We start from the raw sequence: 17,380 nt of genomic DNA on the forward strand, positions 1-17,380 counted from the left end.
CAATCCAGCTTACATCACATCTCAGCTTTAAAAGCTCAACTCCACACTCTCTATTTCTGAATTGAGAAAGCTCCTCAGATGAGAAGTGAAACGTCTTCAGCTACAGAATAGAAGTCCAGTTGTTTTTGTTTTTTAACTTTTTTTGAATTTACCATGGCCTGGATGACTGAGAATCTACACCAGCACTTTGGAGACAATGCAATCCAAGATAGTCACCACAGCCAAATGACAAAAAAAGGCCCTAACTCAACCAGTTTTATGAATATTGTGCTAAAATTGGTTGTGGTAGTAGCTGAGAGGACTTCACAACACGTACTCTGAGAGCTATACATTGCATAACATCTTTGCCAATAGGTGCTAGAGTCAACACTGTCTGTCTGTTAGCAGAATATCTCATGAACAACTGGACGGTATTTAATGGAACTCCCAGAAAGATATCATTGGATGTGAATTTACAAATCAGAATTGTTTTACAAATGCTTAATAATGATTAATGAAGTTTCACAAACTGAGTAACCTGTTTACAAAGCATTAATAAATCATCCATAAGATAAGAGCTTGTTAAAAAAAACATTCTTTAAGTGTATTCTGTGACGCTAAAACTTGTTCTGCTGTACAGATCATAAATAAAACTTTCAAACTTACATGCAAGCTAAAGGTCACAGCATTGACCATAAATGAGGCATTTTAGGGGTCTTACCTTCCTCGGCCCACCTGTTTTCATCTCATAAACATCTATGGTGTAATTGGTCCTGCGGCCATAGTTGTCAAACTGGATGTTCCCAGTCATGCCCTGCACTTGGACCTGATGGACAGACAAACACAGGGGTAAGGTGTAACAGCCACCTCTTTGCAGATATAGCTGGTATTAAAGGTTGCCCGTGTCCATTATGTGACTGCAGCACACTCAGTCTGTTAATCAAATGATGAACTGGATACGCTTTAATAAAAGATGTAGTTTTATGGTAATGAGGCCGTGGATTTGAGTGAGCTCTGTGCAAAGATATCTGGAGGCAGAGAGTGGAGAACGGCTCCGCACTCTTTACCCCCACCCCCACCCCACTTTTTCTCTCTGTCACTTTCCATCTTTATCACGCTCCCTCGCTAACTCTGCCGCACCTCTCCTGGCCCTTTTTTTTTATATTCCCTTCAGCGCGCCACTCCCTCCGATATTCCCCCCTTACCGTTTTCAAAGCTCTTTCGATGTCTATTCCCTGACTCCATGGTACGGCGGGATTGGCGAGGCAGTCTCCGGCGCTGCCTCGACGGGAGACATCTACGCGTTGGCGCCTCAGGTACCTGAATGCCTCTGCTATTACCAGGATGGCATCGTGGGTCAGAGCGGAGGTGTACTGCGCAAAAACAAGAGCAAGACACAAAAAGAGCAAAACATACAGTGTGGAGAAAAAAACACAGAGAAAGGTGAAACGGAAAATATGAACCTTTTTTGAGTAAAGTTGTCAAACTGAGTCTTTGTGTTGCTTCCAGCCAATGTATTTTAGTGCCTGAAGGTATCATCACTGTGACACTTTGGGTACAATAAATTTAGTTGTCACTTGTTGCTGAAAAGTGAAAGGCGGATGATGATTTCTTTTGCCTGTGTATGTGTGTGTGTGTGTGTGTGTGTGTGTGTGTGTGTGTGTGTTTGTCTATTTCAAGAACAAAATGGATTTTAATGAAACTCATCAGCATGAATTAGATGTCAAACAATTGCATTTTGGAGCCAACCTGATTTAAGATGGCCACCACAACCAATTGATCTTAGAAAGCCCAAACATGGCAATAACTCCAGGCCCAGATATTGATGTAAAATCTTTAATGGTAGTAGCTAAAGGTCATCCTTTTCACATACTTCATTGGTGTCCAATCCTGGTCCTGGAGGGCCACTATCCTGCGTGTTTTAGTTGTTTCTCTGCTTTGACTCACCTGATTTGAATGACTGAGTGATTAACAGACTTCTGCAATACTTGAAAACAGGCTGAAGAGCAGGGAAACAACTAAAACATGCAGGATAGAGGCCCTCCAGGTCCAGGATTGGACACCACTGACATATTCTAAGTGGAAGTCATTGCACAAGAACCTTGGCAATAACTGTTTGAGTCAAGCCTGTTAGCAAATTATCTTGAACCAATGAATGGTTGCAATTGATATGCATCTACAAGTCAATCCATTTCAAGGTTGCCACAACAGCTAATCAATTTTAACCAGGATAAAAATAACTATAACTCAGTTGATTTTTGCAAACACTGAGCTGAAATTTTCATAGTGTTAAAATTAGTAGCCAAAAGTCTTTCACTTCACATACTCCAAGTGCTAACAGATTGTGTGAGATCTTGTAATATCGCTTGAGATTGTGCATACTTGTTGACTTACAGTTTTAAACTCTGGCGTAAAAGGCGGTGGGCGATATACAAGTAATTTCTTAATTTGGACAAGAACTCATCAAAGGTTAAGGACCTTGATCAAAACTTTACTGCAGATTCAGGGAGTAAATACAGAGCTAAAGTGTGATTTTATCTCTTCCGTACTTCTCCTCCAACTTCTTTGACCTTTCCACTAGTGGGGGTTGAGCCACTTGTTTGTTGACCACCGCACCGTGGCGAAATCTAATTAAATGGCATTCAAAATCCATTTCTTCCTTGATCATTGTTTAATTAGATGTAAATGGAAGCTGCAATATAACCTTGGCCTGCACCGCCTATCAATATATCGATTGCTCGGAGAGATGCAAAGCAAAGACGGTGGAGGGAAGCGAGGGGAGTGGGAGGACGAAAAAGAATGATAAAGGCGAATGGGGGGTGGGGTGGGGGAATGAAAGTGGAGCAGCTGTTAGGCAGAACTTCAGAAGGGATGATTGCTATGTTCTGCATGTGTAAGGGCCCTGCAAAGCCCAGTACCTTCAGAGGAGCGTTTCGGGCTTCTGGGAATTCTCTTTCATCTAGCCGCTCCCATCGCTGTACGAACTGCTGCACAATGGGGTTCTCGGGGTTGACTATCTGAAACCCTGAAATGTTGGCTCCACCGGCAAAGACTTTGTCCAGGCTTACGTTGGAAAATCCCTGAAATGAGACAAAAGGATAGCGGGAGAAGGATGAAACTTGTAACGTCTTGTTTCTTTGAGACTTCCTTCGACATAACCTGAGGCAAAGCACTGAAAATATTTGCAACACAAGATATGTTTTGTTTCGAATCAAATGCCACAAGAGAAAGCACTTCATGTTTGCCATTGTGCTTTTAGGCTCATGTTTCTCTTCACATTTTGTGTTATACCCTGAATTCAGCTGTAGATAAACAACCAGCCTGTGTTTGTGTTACATCATAAAACAACAAAATATTTGAACTCGCTGGCCTACTTTCTTTTTGCAGCTCTACGATGGTTAAAAAGAAGGAAAAAAAACAGCTTCAAATGTATTTCAAAAACTTACACCACTCTAGCAACCTTTAAAATTTCTGCTTCACCCTGGAGGCATGACAGTTATTTACTTTTTATGCTGTTTTTTTTTTAAGTGCAGGATTGTGTCATGGTGTGCGAGGACATGTGTCTGGTTAATGCATAATCACATCTTCTAAAGCCAGAGAAACAGCAGCAGGAGGTCACCAAGTGATACAGCAGCAGAGTCGGCCTTCAATTTCAAAACTCTCACGCTTGCATCAAGGCTAAATGAGCATAGCCTTCCACGGAGCGTGGGAAAACATGCCTACTCCCTGAAGATAGTTTAAAACGTTAGGTAATTTTTAAAAATCATTTTATTTTGTAAACTAAATTAAAAGTTGTGCCGTGAAAGAATGAAGCATGAACAACAAACATAACATGCCTTCTTTTCTACCAAAGCCCATTTTTCATTTTTTCAATTTTCTCATGTTGCAGCCTGATGCTGTAATTGCTTCTTTTTTTCTCAGTAATCTACACTCAGTACCCCATAATGACAAAGAGAAAACAAAATTGTAGATATTTTGTGAATTTATTCACAAGATTACAAAAAACAAACAAAATATGACCTTTTCTTAAGTAATCATAGTCCCTGCTTCTGAAAACAACCAAACTCCATTTTGTATTACAGAAATTATTGTTCCATATTATCCTAATGCTGCAGGTTTACTTGTGGTTCCTACAGTTTCTAAAGGTAGAATGGGAGGCCCAACTTTCAGTTCTCAGGCTCCTCTCTTCAACTTCCAAGATCTATCTGTGAGGCTGACACCCTGTCTACTTTTAAAACAAGGCTTAAGACTTTTTTGATAAATCCTATAGTTTGGGTTGGCTTTGAGTTTCCTGAGCAATCCCTTAGTTATCCTGCTATAGGCTTAAACAGCTGGAGGACAAATTGACCACATTTCATCACTTAGCTGCTGTCTTTACTCGCTGTACTCTCCATGTTTGTATTTGTAATTACTGCTGCCATTAACCTGAGGTTGTTTTTTTTTTTGTTCTACTTCCCATAAATGTTACACATGGACCAGTCATTACGTGTTTGTCTGTATCTCTTTCCTGTCCTCTCAAAATCCCAGTCAGCTGAAAGAGGCTCCTCCTGAGGCTGGTTCTGCTGGAAGTTTCTTCCCGTTAAAAGAGAGTCATTTCCTTCCACTGTCGCCTCCATGCTGCTCAAGATGGGAGATTGTGTCAGAAGGAAGATTCACCGCTATCTGCTGGCTTCCCAAGATAGATAACTTTTCTAATTGACATTTCCTATGTACTAGTAAATGTACTGTGTAATAAATGGATTGAATTGAAAAAAAAGAGAGTAGAATTTGACTTAAAAAGGCTTATTATTTTTTCTGTAAATTGCCCTGAGATGACTATTGTTGAAAATTGGCACAATATAAATAAACTGAATTGAAATGAATTGGAAAACAGTGCCATGGCATAACGATGCAAAAAACTGTTTTACCATTGGGATAGTACTGGTATGAAAATATCACAATTACAAATTTTCAGACCTGTTGTAACAACACTTAAAATTTAGCTCATGTGCTTCCCATTTATTTTAATTACTGCAGAGATGTTTCTACTCCTTGGAGTCCACTTATGGTAAAATAAATTGATTGAACATGATTCGGAAAGGCACACACGTCTTTATAAAGCTTCCTTGCTTGATCGTGCAAATTGAAGCAAAGACCATAGTATGAGGTGAAAGGAATGACCTACAGGGCTCAGAAACAGGGCAGATGGCAGGCCCAGATCTGTGGAGGACTAGAAAAAAAAATCTGTTGTACTGAAGGTTACACAGTGAACAGTTTTCTTCTCAAATGGAAGAAGTTGGCACAAACAGGACTTTTCAAAAGCTGGTTGCCTGGACACACTGAGCAATCATGAGAGAGGTGACCAAGAGCCCGATGGTCACTCTGACTAAGCTTCAGAGATCTTGTTTGTACATGGGACCAAGGTCCAAAAGAACAAGCTCAACTGCAGGATTCCACTGATAAGTAGGGTGTCAAAGGGGAGTCTGAATGCTTTCTGAAGCCCCTGTATGATCATACACATTTTTTTTTCATCCCATGAAGCAAAGAGCAGGTTCCACCACCCCCACCCTCAACCCCCCTCTCAGGGGAGCAGGACGTTCATTACTCACCAGATTGGCCAGAATGTAGTGGTACCCACGACTGTTCTTCCCCAGGGTCACAACCTGTGGGAGACAAAACATCAATACAGTAAACCACCCATGAGATGAGGAGCGAGCACACACAGGGCTCATGTAAGCGGAGGCCACAGCGACCTGCGAGCGCACCGGACGTCACGGAAGTTTAAAGAAAGCCAAGTCGTTTCTTGGAAGCGAGCAGCTAGAGGAAGTGTTCGTTAACAAAGACATGATCTTGTGATAAAAAACAAAAACACAAGCAGCACTGAGAATACTGAGACGACTGCTGGACTGAAGGCAGAAATGAGGTGAAAAAAAAATACTTCAAAAGGTTTTTTTATTCAGACAGTAGGATGTAGATCTCTCCATGCTTTGAAAATATCACACCTTCGGAGCAGAACAGCATGTTTCAACCTACGCAGCTTGTCTGAAAATAGTAAGTGGTGTTTCAATTTCATCACTTTGCTACAAACCGTATGCTGCCTTTTTACTCTTGATTTTATTCCTCGTTTTGGTCTGCTGATAAATCCAACAACAACACTTCAAATTGATCTGTGCATTGCATGCCGGACAGGGTGTTTTACGGCTTTGTGCAGTGTGGTGAGGATGGACTTCTGGTTGGCTGCCATGCAGAAACCTGTCAGCCATGTCTTCGGTTTTCATCTGCACTTTCCAAACACAGCAACACAAGTTTACAGCAAAATCAGCGTGTTTGCACATGTTTTGGCTCTGGCTCTGTCGCTAAAACAAACCATCAGTTTATCGTCTGTTGGTGTGTGCGTGTTAAGCTGGGGACGTTGTCTGTTTGTTACAACATTCCTGCTAAAATGGAAAAAAAAGTGATGAGAAAGACTCCTGTATTCTCACATATCAAGGTGCAAAAACATTTGCAGATTCACTGCAATTCCACTCAAATAGCTGTGTAAAGCAAAGCAGTGCAAATTCTATTACCATTGTATTACACTTATATGCAGTTGTATCAAACAATTTATCCACCATCCTCTCCTAGACTCTTCAAGGATAAAGTAAACCACTTGTCTCCCCTCTTCTAAACACGAGATAGTTGTTAACAACGAGGAAAGATGGTGTTTTTCACAAAGAACGGCACACGAGGGAGCAGAGCCACACAGAGCTTTGTGTGTGTGTGTTATTTAAAAAAAAAAAAACAACTGTACGGATGGGTCAGCATTCTCTGACAGCTTTCTCATCATTAAGGCTTTAAAGCTCCAGCGCCGCATGATGTCAGACAGATGAGAACAAACCGAGAAAGTGAAACAGAAACAAAGTGGAAATGAGCTGATTATCACGCAGAAATAGCAGGAGCTGCCCTTTAGAACCAATCAGTCAGATTCTAATGAGTGACAGAAAGCTTCATGGAACGAGAATTCTGTCATGCCTTGAAAGATTTAGACAGAGGAGATGTTTTTTTTTATTTTTTTGCTTTTTTTTTCACAAGTCTGACTCATGTACTTGAAGCACTGCTGCATTTTCTTGGACAAAGCCCCGAGCTTCATGCCCCTCCGCTGTGAGCTAACCTTGACTCTGGCTGTAAGCCTCCTCACACCTGCTCTGGAGCACAGAAACACTTCACCACCTCCCTGCAGCCTGCAGCGCACAACCTGACTGGCAACGGCCAAATGAAACAACCTTAGGATGCAGCACAGCAAGACACTGATGACACAGATATACACAAAACCTCTGGCCAAAACACACAAATCTATTTTTTAATTTTATTTTATTAGATAGAAGTCAGAATCTAACTCCAGCTCAAATCAACATATTTTAATGTTCCCTGCAGTGATGCACTGATCATCCTAACTTGTCTTTTCCAAACAAAGGCTTGTGATGACCGCGTTTAAGCAATAATTATAAGAAATTGTATTAGTTAAAAATTGATTCTAAACTTTAACATATTTCATCATTAACACAACATTACCAGGCAATAAATGCTGAGAATAAACAAATAGAAATGCACCTTATACGTCTGGTTGTTGTAGCAAAGTTTTATTTAAAGGGTTATTTACCATCTATCAAATGCAAATCAATTCAGTTTTCATTTAATGTTTTTTACAATTAACCTAGTGATAGGATGGATCCTATAAATGTGTATGCTGACATTTTTAAAAATAATTTCCAAATTACGAACATAAATGTTTTAAAATCCAGTGCTTTAGTCTGTAACTGTAAAGTAGAATAATGAAAAAGGGTAAAATATGCCTAAAGATGGTACAAATGTTAAAAAGAGTGTCTCAGTTCTGTCCCTCTCTGCTGTGCCTCAGCTTTGCCTCGAAAGTTCAGCTGAAAGACTTGAATTCGTAGCAAAAGCTAATCTTATCGACAAAGAAATGCTATCTGACTTATTAAAAAGATGTTGATTCTTGATGGTTACACCAAATTAGAAGCGCATATTATGAATGGTCAGTGTGAGTAACATTTTAGTTGGTTCAAAATTTAAATAATGTTTTGTAAGACAATAAAATTGGAACCAATTACGTAATATAATAAGCTATGATCTTTTAAATTTAAAAAAATGTTCAACTAATGTAACATCTGCAGAAGTGGAAATGATGAAAAACGGTTTAGGACTGCTCCTGGCTTTCACTGTTGTCAATCTGTGTCTGATCACATAAACGTGTCAGTCTGTGTTACTGCAGATTATATGCTTTTGTACTATTAGCAACCGGTCTGCAGTGTTTCTAAGTCATAACATAACATTAGCATCACTTAACCATGTCTGTGGTAGTATTCAAAAGATATAGCTTAAATTAGCACGATTTACATGGTGTTACCTACAAGGAAAAAAAAACAAACAAACAAAAAACAGGTCATTGTTCTATGTAATGAAAAATACCATAATGCAGAGCCCTCAAGTCTCACAAGTGTGAGATACACACATTTCAACAAATTCACATGGGACATGTGGCATTTATCACACTGAGAAGAGGTGAAACTCAACAGGCAGAATGAATGAGGTGAATTTCCATCAGCTTTGTCTGTACAGCAGTCTTTATTTAGAGACCCATCAGCCAATCAGATAGCTGTATTTCTTGTTGCCGTGTAAAGTCTGAGCCCTGCAACGTATCTACAGATCCATTCATATCATACAGTGTAATTGCCAAAAGATACACACAGTTTAAGCTGTGGTTTATCTTCATTTCATGCAAGAAGCTGCTGCTCTCCTTATTCACAGCATTATGGAGATTCGGAGTCTGGAACGCTAATTGTGCAAGGCAGCAGCAGCGCGACGACAAGCGGGATCAAACAGGTAACAGCAGACACAGTGTATTTGCTTCGTCATGCCACTGATAGTGGAAGTTTTTTTTTTCTAAAGTTAAAGAGCTGCAGGTCAGGCAGCAGGAGGCGGAGAAGAAGTTTCTACTGTTGCTGCTGCAGCAGAGTTCAGGTTGGTGAAGATTTATATCAAGATAGTCTGGTTACATTGTTGTGAGAAGTTTTCATTTTTATGTTTTTACACTTTTATATGTGTTAGTGCTTTTGTTAAACAGAAAGAGTTTCTATATGAAACACGATATGCTTAAGTGACAGATCAGTACAAACCATACCGAGGGCCATGGTTTGGTTCAGTACAGTACAACAGCAGGGAGAAGCAAAATCCAAATGCTAGTGTTTTTTTATGTAGACAATAAGAAGAAGAGATATAAAAACAAATGACCCTTGTTAATAGGGAGGCTCTGAGGTAGCAGATAATGTACAGCAAGGTAAGATAAATCAGCTACAAAATAAAATTTAAAAATCACATTTTACTGTCCTTCACATTCAGTCTGGACTGTAAAAAGTAAATTACAGGCCACGTAACAAATTAAAAGTTTGCTAAACTCCAGAAAATTATTTCTAACAAAAAAAGAGAAAAATCTTTAAAAAATGAAACAAAACAAAACCCAAGGAGTGTTTGCTTCAGTTAATTTGACTTTGACTTATTACAGAATAAAAAAGAAAAAATTTATACAAATAACTTGCCACAGTACTTTTCAAAGCGCAGATTACATGATGCAACTGCCTGCCATACTTGCACCTCTTGTGTCCCTCTGCTGCAGCTGTGTGTGATCAGCATCACCGCTGAGCTTCTCCCACGCAGCTGATTTAAATTGAGCAGGCAGGTCTTCAAGCTTCTGCATGTGAGATCTCGCATGAGGTTGTGCCGACTGTCGTTTAGAAGACTTGACCAGAACAGATACTGTACATTTCTTCTTATGACAAGATGATCTTAGTTCAGATTCTGGCATGAAAGGTGACAGGTGATATGCTTTTCTTTAAGGAATGCCAAGCCTATAATTTATTACAGTTCCTATATTTCACATTTGCAAGAAATTTTCAATACATTCAATAAAAGGACCAATAATTTAGCTTCAGATGATTCTGTCATTTTGAGTTTTCATGATCATCCATCTCCCTTTTTTTTTCTCCCCCAAGTGATCTTTGTCGCTGTTGATTGTCTGTGAGGCGTGTGCACGATAAACACAAGCCTTCTAATGTTTCCCAGAAAGATTTTCTCTTTTTCTTACAGTGTTATGTTCTTTCACATCGATCCACCAGCTGACTCTGCTGCCTTTTGTTCTGCAGCTTAAGGAGGCGGTGCAGTTTGCAGACCAGAGGTTTCCTTTGAGCCAGACAGGGAGAGAAAACCAAAATGACCTTGACCTCACCCTCAACCACTTTCAACATGCGCTGGCCTCAGCAGACAGAAAGTGCTAAATGTAAAAAAAAAAAAACAAAAAACTACAGCTTATATTTTTTAATAAACGTTTTCCACAAAGCATGACCTTTCCATTGCAAACTTTGCCACAACACAGGAGGAGGCAGACAGAAACTGAATCCCCAGAGCTTGTAAATATCACTAAGGCACATGCAAGATGAGCAAATAATGATGCAATTATGTTTAGCCAACTACGAAAATGCAGAAATCAACACACTTCAGCTCCAAACTAGACTGGAAAGGAGCACTTTTTGTTGCACAGGGGTTCCATTTCATCAAGATAGTTAGTTGATTATTGTTCTCTGATAAAAAAATGCACAATTGTACAAAAACATAAATATTTTTTTTCTGCACCAAATTTGTCAACAACAAAAAATAAAAAGTTCACCAGTCCTTAAAGGAATGCATATCACTCTTTCATACCAGAGTTTTAGTCTAAGATCACCATATGATGAGAACTGATTGAAGATGTTTTGATCCAACCTTGAAAATTTTGTTTTGCGTGATCTCATCAAATATCAGAGTATATATTGTGAATGACTCTCAGCTACTACCACATCAAATTTTAGCTCAGTATCTGTAAAATTGACTGACTTACAGCCATTTTTGTGTTGGCTAATGTTGATAAGCTGTTGCAGCCATCTTGATCTAACAGGCAGACAGACAAACAGGGTTGACTTTAACAGGTAATGCTAAGTATTTGTTGTTAAACACTCTCAGATACAACCACATGAATTTGTTGTACAATAGCTGTAAAATTGACAAAATTGCCATTTTTGTGCTTTGTAAGTTCGGTTGACTGTGCCGGCCATTTTGAATTGAGTTTGCTCCAAGAGTTAAGCAGTTGTAGATTTACATGCAATAATTAGTACCTCAAAGTTTCATTAAAAACTGACACATGAACACACAAAAAGACATGCACACAGATACAAAAATGAAAAAATGGAATTGTCTGCCTTTGTCTTTTCGTGGCAGGCAACAAAAAGGAACCTCTGGAGGGAAAAAAATGAATCAGGCTGACAGGAAATCTCTTGGTTCGAAAATGAGACAGAATCAAAATATTAATTAACAAATCACCAGTTGTTTGGTAAAAAACTAGAGCTACTGCTTTAGATTTTAGGATTGTACGAATGTCATAATCAAAACAGTGCATTGTCATTCAAACCACTTGAACTTAAAGTACAAGTTATATTTGCATTGCCAAATGTTCATAAGAAGATATAATAACTGTTACCTGATTTTGTTCTGCAACCAGAGACCAAAGTGCACCTCTTGACACAGTTTAGGACAATAGGGCGAATCTGATCTCTGCGTGCTTTTGATGCAGAAGGACTTTCCTCTCTTCAGTCTCCATTTTTAAACTCCAAGGCTCTTGTAGAGAGGCGCTTTTGGTGAAGCACTCTCTAATTTACAGCCAGAGCTGGCTGTGGCTGACATGCTTTTCTTGGCTGCAGTGATTTATGCCCCTGAAAACAGTGTCAGGAGTGTTGGCCGCCCTCCCCAATTGCAGAATATTTTAGATACACATGACTCATATTCAGATAACGCCTTTCCATTACTCTGAGATCTAAGAGCAGTTTGATTTGTGATATTTTACAAGCGAGAAATCGTTTAACACTGCAGCTCATGTTTGTGATCCAAAACTTTGAAAATTACAGATAGCCTATCTTGAAAAAAAAAAAAAAAAAAAGGGGGGGGGGGGGAGAATAGTTCCTCTGGGTTGCAGAGTTTTTACTTTACACTGTCGTCCTACGCAGTCATGGAAACATTAAAATCTCAGCTCACTGCTCTCAGCCTTTCACTCAATCGTTGACTCAGCAGGTCACTTTCTCTTTAATGATAACACTTTAATCCAATTTAATTCTATAATCGCAGTTAGTAAATGGCCCTCCACAGCCAAGGTTGGTGTCAGGGATTTGAAGGCTTTGTGTATCTGCAGCTTTACATCCAGCAGGAAGAATTTCTCTTCATTCTGCTGGACTTCTTCACTAACCAGCTTGTAAACAAAAAGTTGAGCTCAGTAAAGACATTAGCCTACTATGATCATCTCTAATGCCTGCTGAGAACGAGCAATCATGTTTTTGTCTGCTTCTGTGTGTGTGTTTGCTGACTGTTGTGTTAGCAAAATATCTTATGACCCACTGGACAGAGTTTAATGAAACTGTCAGAAAGTAAACATTGGCTCTACAACTGATTATAAGAGAACAGAAAAATGGCTAGAACTGAGTCAGTTTTACAGACATTGAGCTGAAATTTAGCACCGTAGTAGCTAAGAGTCATTCCAAACACATACTCTGAGCACTGCACATTAGGCAAGAGCTTTGCTTAAAACTTTGCCATTAACTGTTGGAGTTAACTCTGTCTGTTAGCAAAAAACCTCGTGAACCACTGGACAATTTTTAGTGAAACACTCAGCAAGTAATCATTGGATGTACTTTTACAACTGATTACCTTTTGAAGTCAACCCAAGTCAAGATGGCTGCCACAGCTAAAGGTGGTGAGTGATATGTATTCTTTAAAGGAATATCAGGCCTGTAATTACTCCCTCATGTCAACATACAGGTCAGTTTAATCAAGAAGCACTATGGTTTTTCAGCCATGTGGCCATTTGGTAAATTGAGGTATCCAAAAATAGTAACATTATTCCTTCAAAAATGGTTCTTTCAATCTCTGCTGCAAATTTTTTTTTATCTGTTCGCAAATAGATTGAAATTGTAGTTTAGTTTGTGCATTAAAAGTGCACTTTCTGTAACCTCTGTTGTTCCTGCTGTGTAGCTGTAAGTACTGTTTAGGAGTGGGACTCCAGGAAGTGTAAAGAACAAACAGCACATCCAACTCCATCTCCATGTTCGAGGCACAACTCACTCCCTCCATTAGCGATACATGAACTGTGTATTTTACAACCTGGTAAATTTAGTTAAAACTACTTTAATGGCAGAACTCCACACCAGCCAAATCTACCAAGACATTTACTACCTGTGCAACAAGTATTGCAGCAGGCTGAAGAAAAGAAGCACAAACTAAACCACAAAAAAAGTTAATGTTGGCCAGACAGTTAAAATAAAAAACAAAATTGTATAGTGGAGATAGTGGGACACTAAATGGAAGAACAAGCAGGAACAAAGCTGAGATCATGTACAGTAGATGGTGGGATTATAAAAAACTCCTCTGTGTGCACTAAAAGCCCACCTTCGAATTAGCTCTGCAGCTGCAGAGTTGTCCCCTACATGAACCTGATAAAACTAATCTGGTAGGCTGATGTAAAAAAAAATACTTTAAGAAGTGACATGTTGGTTCTGGAACATATTAGGGACCTTTTGTCTAAACCTTTATCTGTTTAATTGTGATTTCAATGGTTATGTTCTGTGACACAATCTTAATGACAAAATAAAACTTGTCTGCTGCATCTTTAATCTAAGAAAGGAAGGGTACAAATATATTAAATACCCTTAAAATGCCTTTAATTACATTACAAATAGGATGAATACACAGGTTTTTCTAAGCAAACAGAACTACCATATTGGTATAATTTGTGGAAGACTTAATGGTATTAAAAGTGGATGCCACTTAACTTCAAGGAGCACTCACGTATGACGGATTTTGTTCATTTATTTAGATGTAGCTGTATTTTTTTAATTAAAAAAATAATAATAACAATTTTTTATTAATGTCTTATCCATTAGATAAATTTTATCATCCCTTACTTCCTTTGACAAGGACATCTTACCAGCCATGGTCAGATTTAGAAATTTCTGTCCTGTAATACTTCCATACCACCTGGGGATGCAGTATGACCACCAGGCATGAGTTGGTTACCTGTTTTGAGACGGAACATGAGTTTTAAAGGTCACAGTGACAAACCACCATATGGAAGCTAGAGACAGCAGGAAGTCAGCTCTACATTATGGCCGAAGGGGCAGAAACATACCAAAAACTATAACTACACCAAAAAAAAGAGGCAAACTTAGCTGTTCCAGAGTTTTTGAAGATACCAAAAAATCAGATACTGTATGTCCATGGCTTTGAAGATGAAGGTGATTCATCAACTAAAAGTTTCTTCCATAGGAGGCAATATTTATTTGTTTTCACATCCACAGAACACCGCACATCACTGATTTGAAATGGACATTTTCAACTAACAGTAGATTTGTGGAGCACTGAAAAACAGGCTTTCTACCGATGCTAACAGTTACCTCTCTAACATCAGCTTTTCTTCACAGAGTAGAAACGGCACAAAAGTTCTAATATTCTGCAAACACAGTATTTCACCTTCAGCCCAATAATCAAATTTAGCCTGTAGCTTTTCTATACTTTCAAGTGTCTCAGTATTCTGTACATGTGCTCAGAATCAATATTTTTTAAAGCCTGCTGGCTCTTTGGTGTTTTTGCTGACTGTCTTGTAGAGACAAAGCAAAACTGTGTGTGTGTGTGTAGGGGTGTGTGTGTGCACATGTAACTAAACATACAGTCAACACACACTACTTGTTCTACTACTATTAATGGACTAGATGACATTCCATTAGGGAAAAAAAATCTGTTATTTATCTCACAATTATCTTAGGGCTTGCAGCAAAAAGGTGACTGGTTTGACTCCCAGATGGGGCATTTCTATGTGAGTTTGCATGTGTGGGTTTCCTCTGGGTACACTGGTTTCTTCCCATAGTTCACAGTTAATTGGTGAATCTATTTTTGCCTGGTGTGAGTGAAAGCGTTTGTCTCATTTTTCTCTATGAGGCCCTCTGGTGGTGCAGGGACCTGTCCAGGGCGTACCCCACCTTTTACCCAATGACCACTGGAGATGAGCACCAGCTTGCTACAACCCTGAAGGAACAAGTGTGCAAAACGAGCGGATGGAAATTGATTTACTAATATTTTAAATGTTAGGAACACAATTTAAAGATGGTATGACGTGTTAAAATGACATAATTTGAAATTATATTTGCAATTCTGTAACACAAAAAATTGCGTTTTTTCTTCAGTTCATCATCCTTTCAGAATCACATGCTGGTCCACACTTAATGGCTACCCTTAAAGCCTCGAGAGGCATCTGAGTGTTATTCTGACAAATCCCAACTCATTTCTTGACACTCTGTCTGTGAAGCCAGTTCACTCTATATTGTCTTTTCCCTGCATTAGAATGCAGCTCTGTGTGGCTGGCAGAGCGCTCCTTGCCTGCCTTTCTTTGAACAGCTTGCTCGCCCTGGGCTTGTCCCCAGTCTTTGCTTCTTTTTCTTTCTTTCTTTCTGTTTTTTTTGTCTGCCTTTCTATATAGCAGTGATGAGCAGGCTGCTGCTTCTGAACAGACTACAGCAGAGAAATCCCACGAGGAAAGAGGGCCAGCAAGTAGCGCCGAAGCACATATGAGCAATCTCATATCCGCGTCAGATTAGACATGTCAGGTGAGTAAGTAACACAAACCTAGCAAGTCTGGAATGTGTTTTCATGATTAAAAAACATTATTATGACAAGTGGTGGCAAAGAAAACGTATTCCAAATAATATTTCTTATTTACAGTCCTGTTTTTTTTTTTTTTTGCCGCAAACATTCTGATCAACACATAAAGTCATGGACCAAGATGATTCAATGAAGCTTATTGATTGGATATGTTTGACAGGGCAGAGGAGGCAGAAGCTCTCCCAGTTTTGCCATAAGGAAAGTATTTCTATAGGGTTAATTTATACTGCAGTGCAGTATTGATGGAGAAGTCCTATAGGCGATAAATCCTGAGTGGTTGTTAAAGCATAAAACGATAATGGCCCTGGTCGAGCGTTCTGCTCAGCATCTCAAAACAAATTTGCAAGGATGCCTGCTCTGCTCTTAAACTACACTTGGCCTGATGCTGCAGTATGTAAATATGTCTCTTAGTGTGTTGCTACATCGTATCAAACAAAAATTGAACCCAATAAAAGTGACATACAGCTGGATGGAAGCGCTTCTCGTCTCTTTAGGAGAAGCACCATCAGTGTTGTGTGTACAGTGTGTATGATGAACCCTTCATCATCGGAGGAGACCGGGATTAAAACCAAAACAACCGATTCATTAGTTGATTGGCCCACCATAAAATCAGTGAGCAACAGTTTTAATTATTGTTTAATCATAGTCATTTATTCAAAATACTAGACTTCCTGCCCCGAAATTATAAGCAAATTAGCTGCATTTTACATCAGTTTCTGTCTAGACCTGTATTTAATATTTTGAAGAATTTTAATGAAAAAGTGTATTTCTGTTTAGCCAATAGAGCTATTGATGCACTGTAAACATGACTCTGCTTAGTGTTGTAAGTATGGATGTTTGTGCAAAAATAAAACCAAGTCCAAAACCTCACATCTTCAGCTGGGTTGGATAAAACAGCTATTGGGACTGACTCAGAGTTTGACCGAATGCAAATCTGATGACAGTTTCTTACATGTAATGTCAAAGTCAAAATATATTTTATTTTGACTTATATATTTAACCTGCTCATCTGTAAGTCCAATTTATTGGTGAACATTGACAAAGACATGCCATAAAAAGGTCAAATCTAGCAAATGTTAGGTTTGTAGCTGGACTTAATAATCCAAGCTTGTTATTGGTATATTATATCTACAGCTTTACTTAACAGCTTTGGGAAAAGATAAATAAGAATCGTTTTGAATGTATTTTTCCGAAGTGACTCAAACTATGTGGCATCCATTTTATAATATAAATTCAGTTACAATACAGACAAGATCAATGAATCTAAAACTGAACCGATGATTATAAAACTGGATCTATATCAGGATCCACCATCAGGCAAAATTTGTTGTAAAATATTGGCATCTATCACCAAAAATGCTGTCTGGGCATCTAATATATCATAAAAATGGCCATATTGGCAAATTGTATATCACCTAAATGCAGTATTGTGCACCCCAAGTTCAGGAAAATGAGACAGTCATTAAATTCAAAACTACAGCGTTCACCAGCATGTACAGGTGCTGGTCATAAAATTAGAATATCATGAAAAAGTAGATTGATTTCAGTAATTCCATTTAAAAAGTGAAACTTGTATATTATATTCATACATTACATACAAACTCATATATTTCAAATGTTTAGTTCGTTTAATTTTGAT

At 38.8% G+C, this 17,380-nt stretch overlaps 1 protein-coding gene across 5 annotated transcripts in view; it reads right to left on the bottom strand.

The window, feature by feature from the left end:
• Positions 1 to 17,380, bottom strand: part of gria3b (glutamate receptor, ionotropic, AMPA 3b) — a 108,203-nt gene that overhangs the window by 29,520 nt on the left and 61,303 nt on the right. For all 5 annotated transcript variants that reach the window (XR_003039575.2, XM_017426639.3, XM_017426640.3 and 2 more), the window contains exons 5-8: positions 5,568 to 5,621; positions 2,898 to 3,059; positions 1,185 to 1,352; positions 701 to 805 (exon numbers count right to left, since the gene is read on the bottom strand). Coding sequence is in view for 4 of the 5 variants with exons in the window: in XM_017426639.3 (XP_017282128.1) it covers positions 701 to 805; positions 1,185 to 1,352; positions 2,898 to 3,059; positions 5,568 to 5,621 (489 nt within the window). In the remaining variant the exon portion in view is untranslated. The remainder of the gene's footprint in view (positions 1 to 700; positions 806 to 1,184; positions 1,353 to 2,897; positions 3,060 to 5,567; positions 5,622 to 17,380) is intronic.

This window comes from Kryptolebias marmoratus, linkage group LG9 (genome assembly GCF_001649575.2).
Source record: "Kryptolebias marmoratus isolate JLee-2015 linkage group LG9, ASM164957v2, whole genome shotgun sequence".
NCBI lineage: Eukaryota > Metazoa > Chordata > Actinopteri > Cyprinodontiformes > Rivulidae > Kryptolebias > Kryptolebias marmoratus.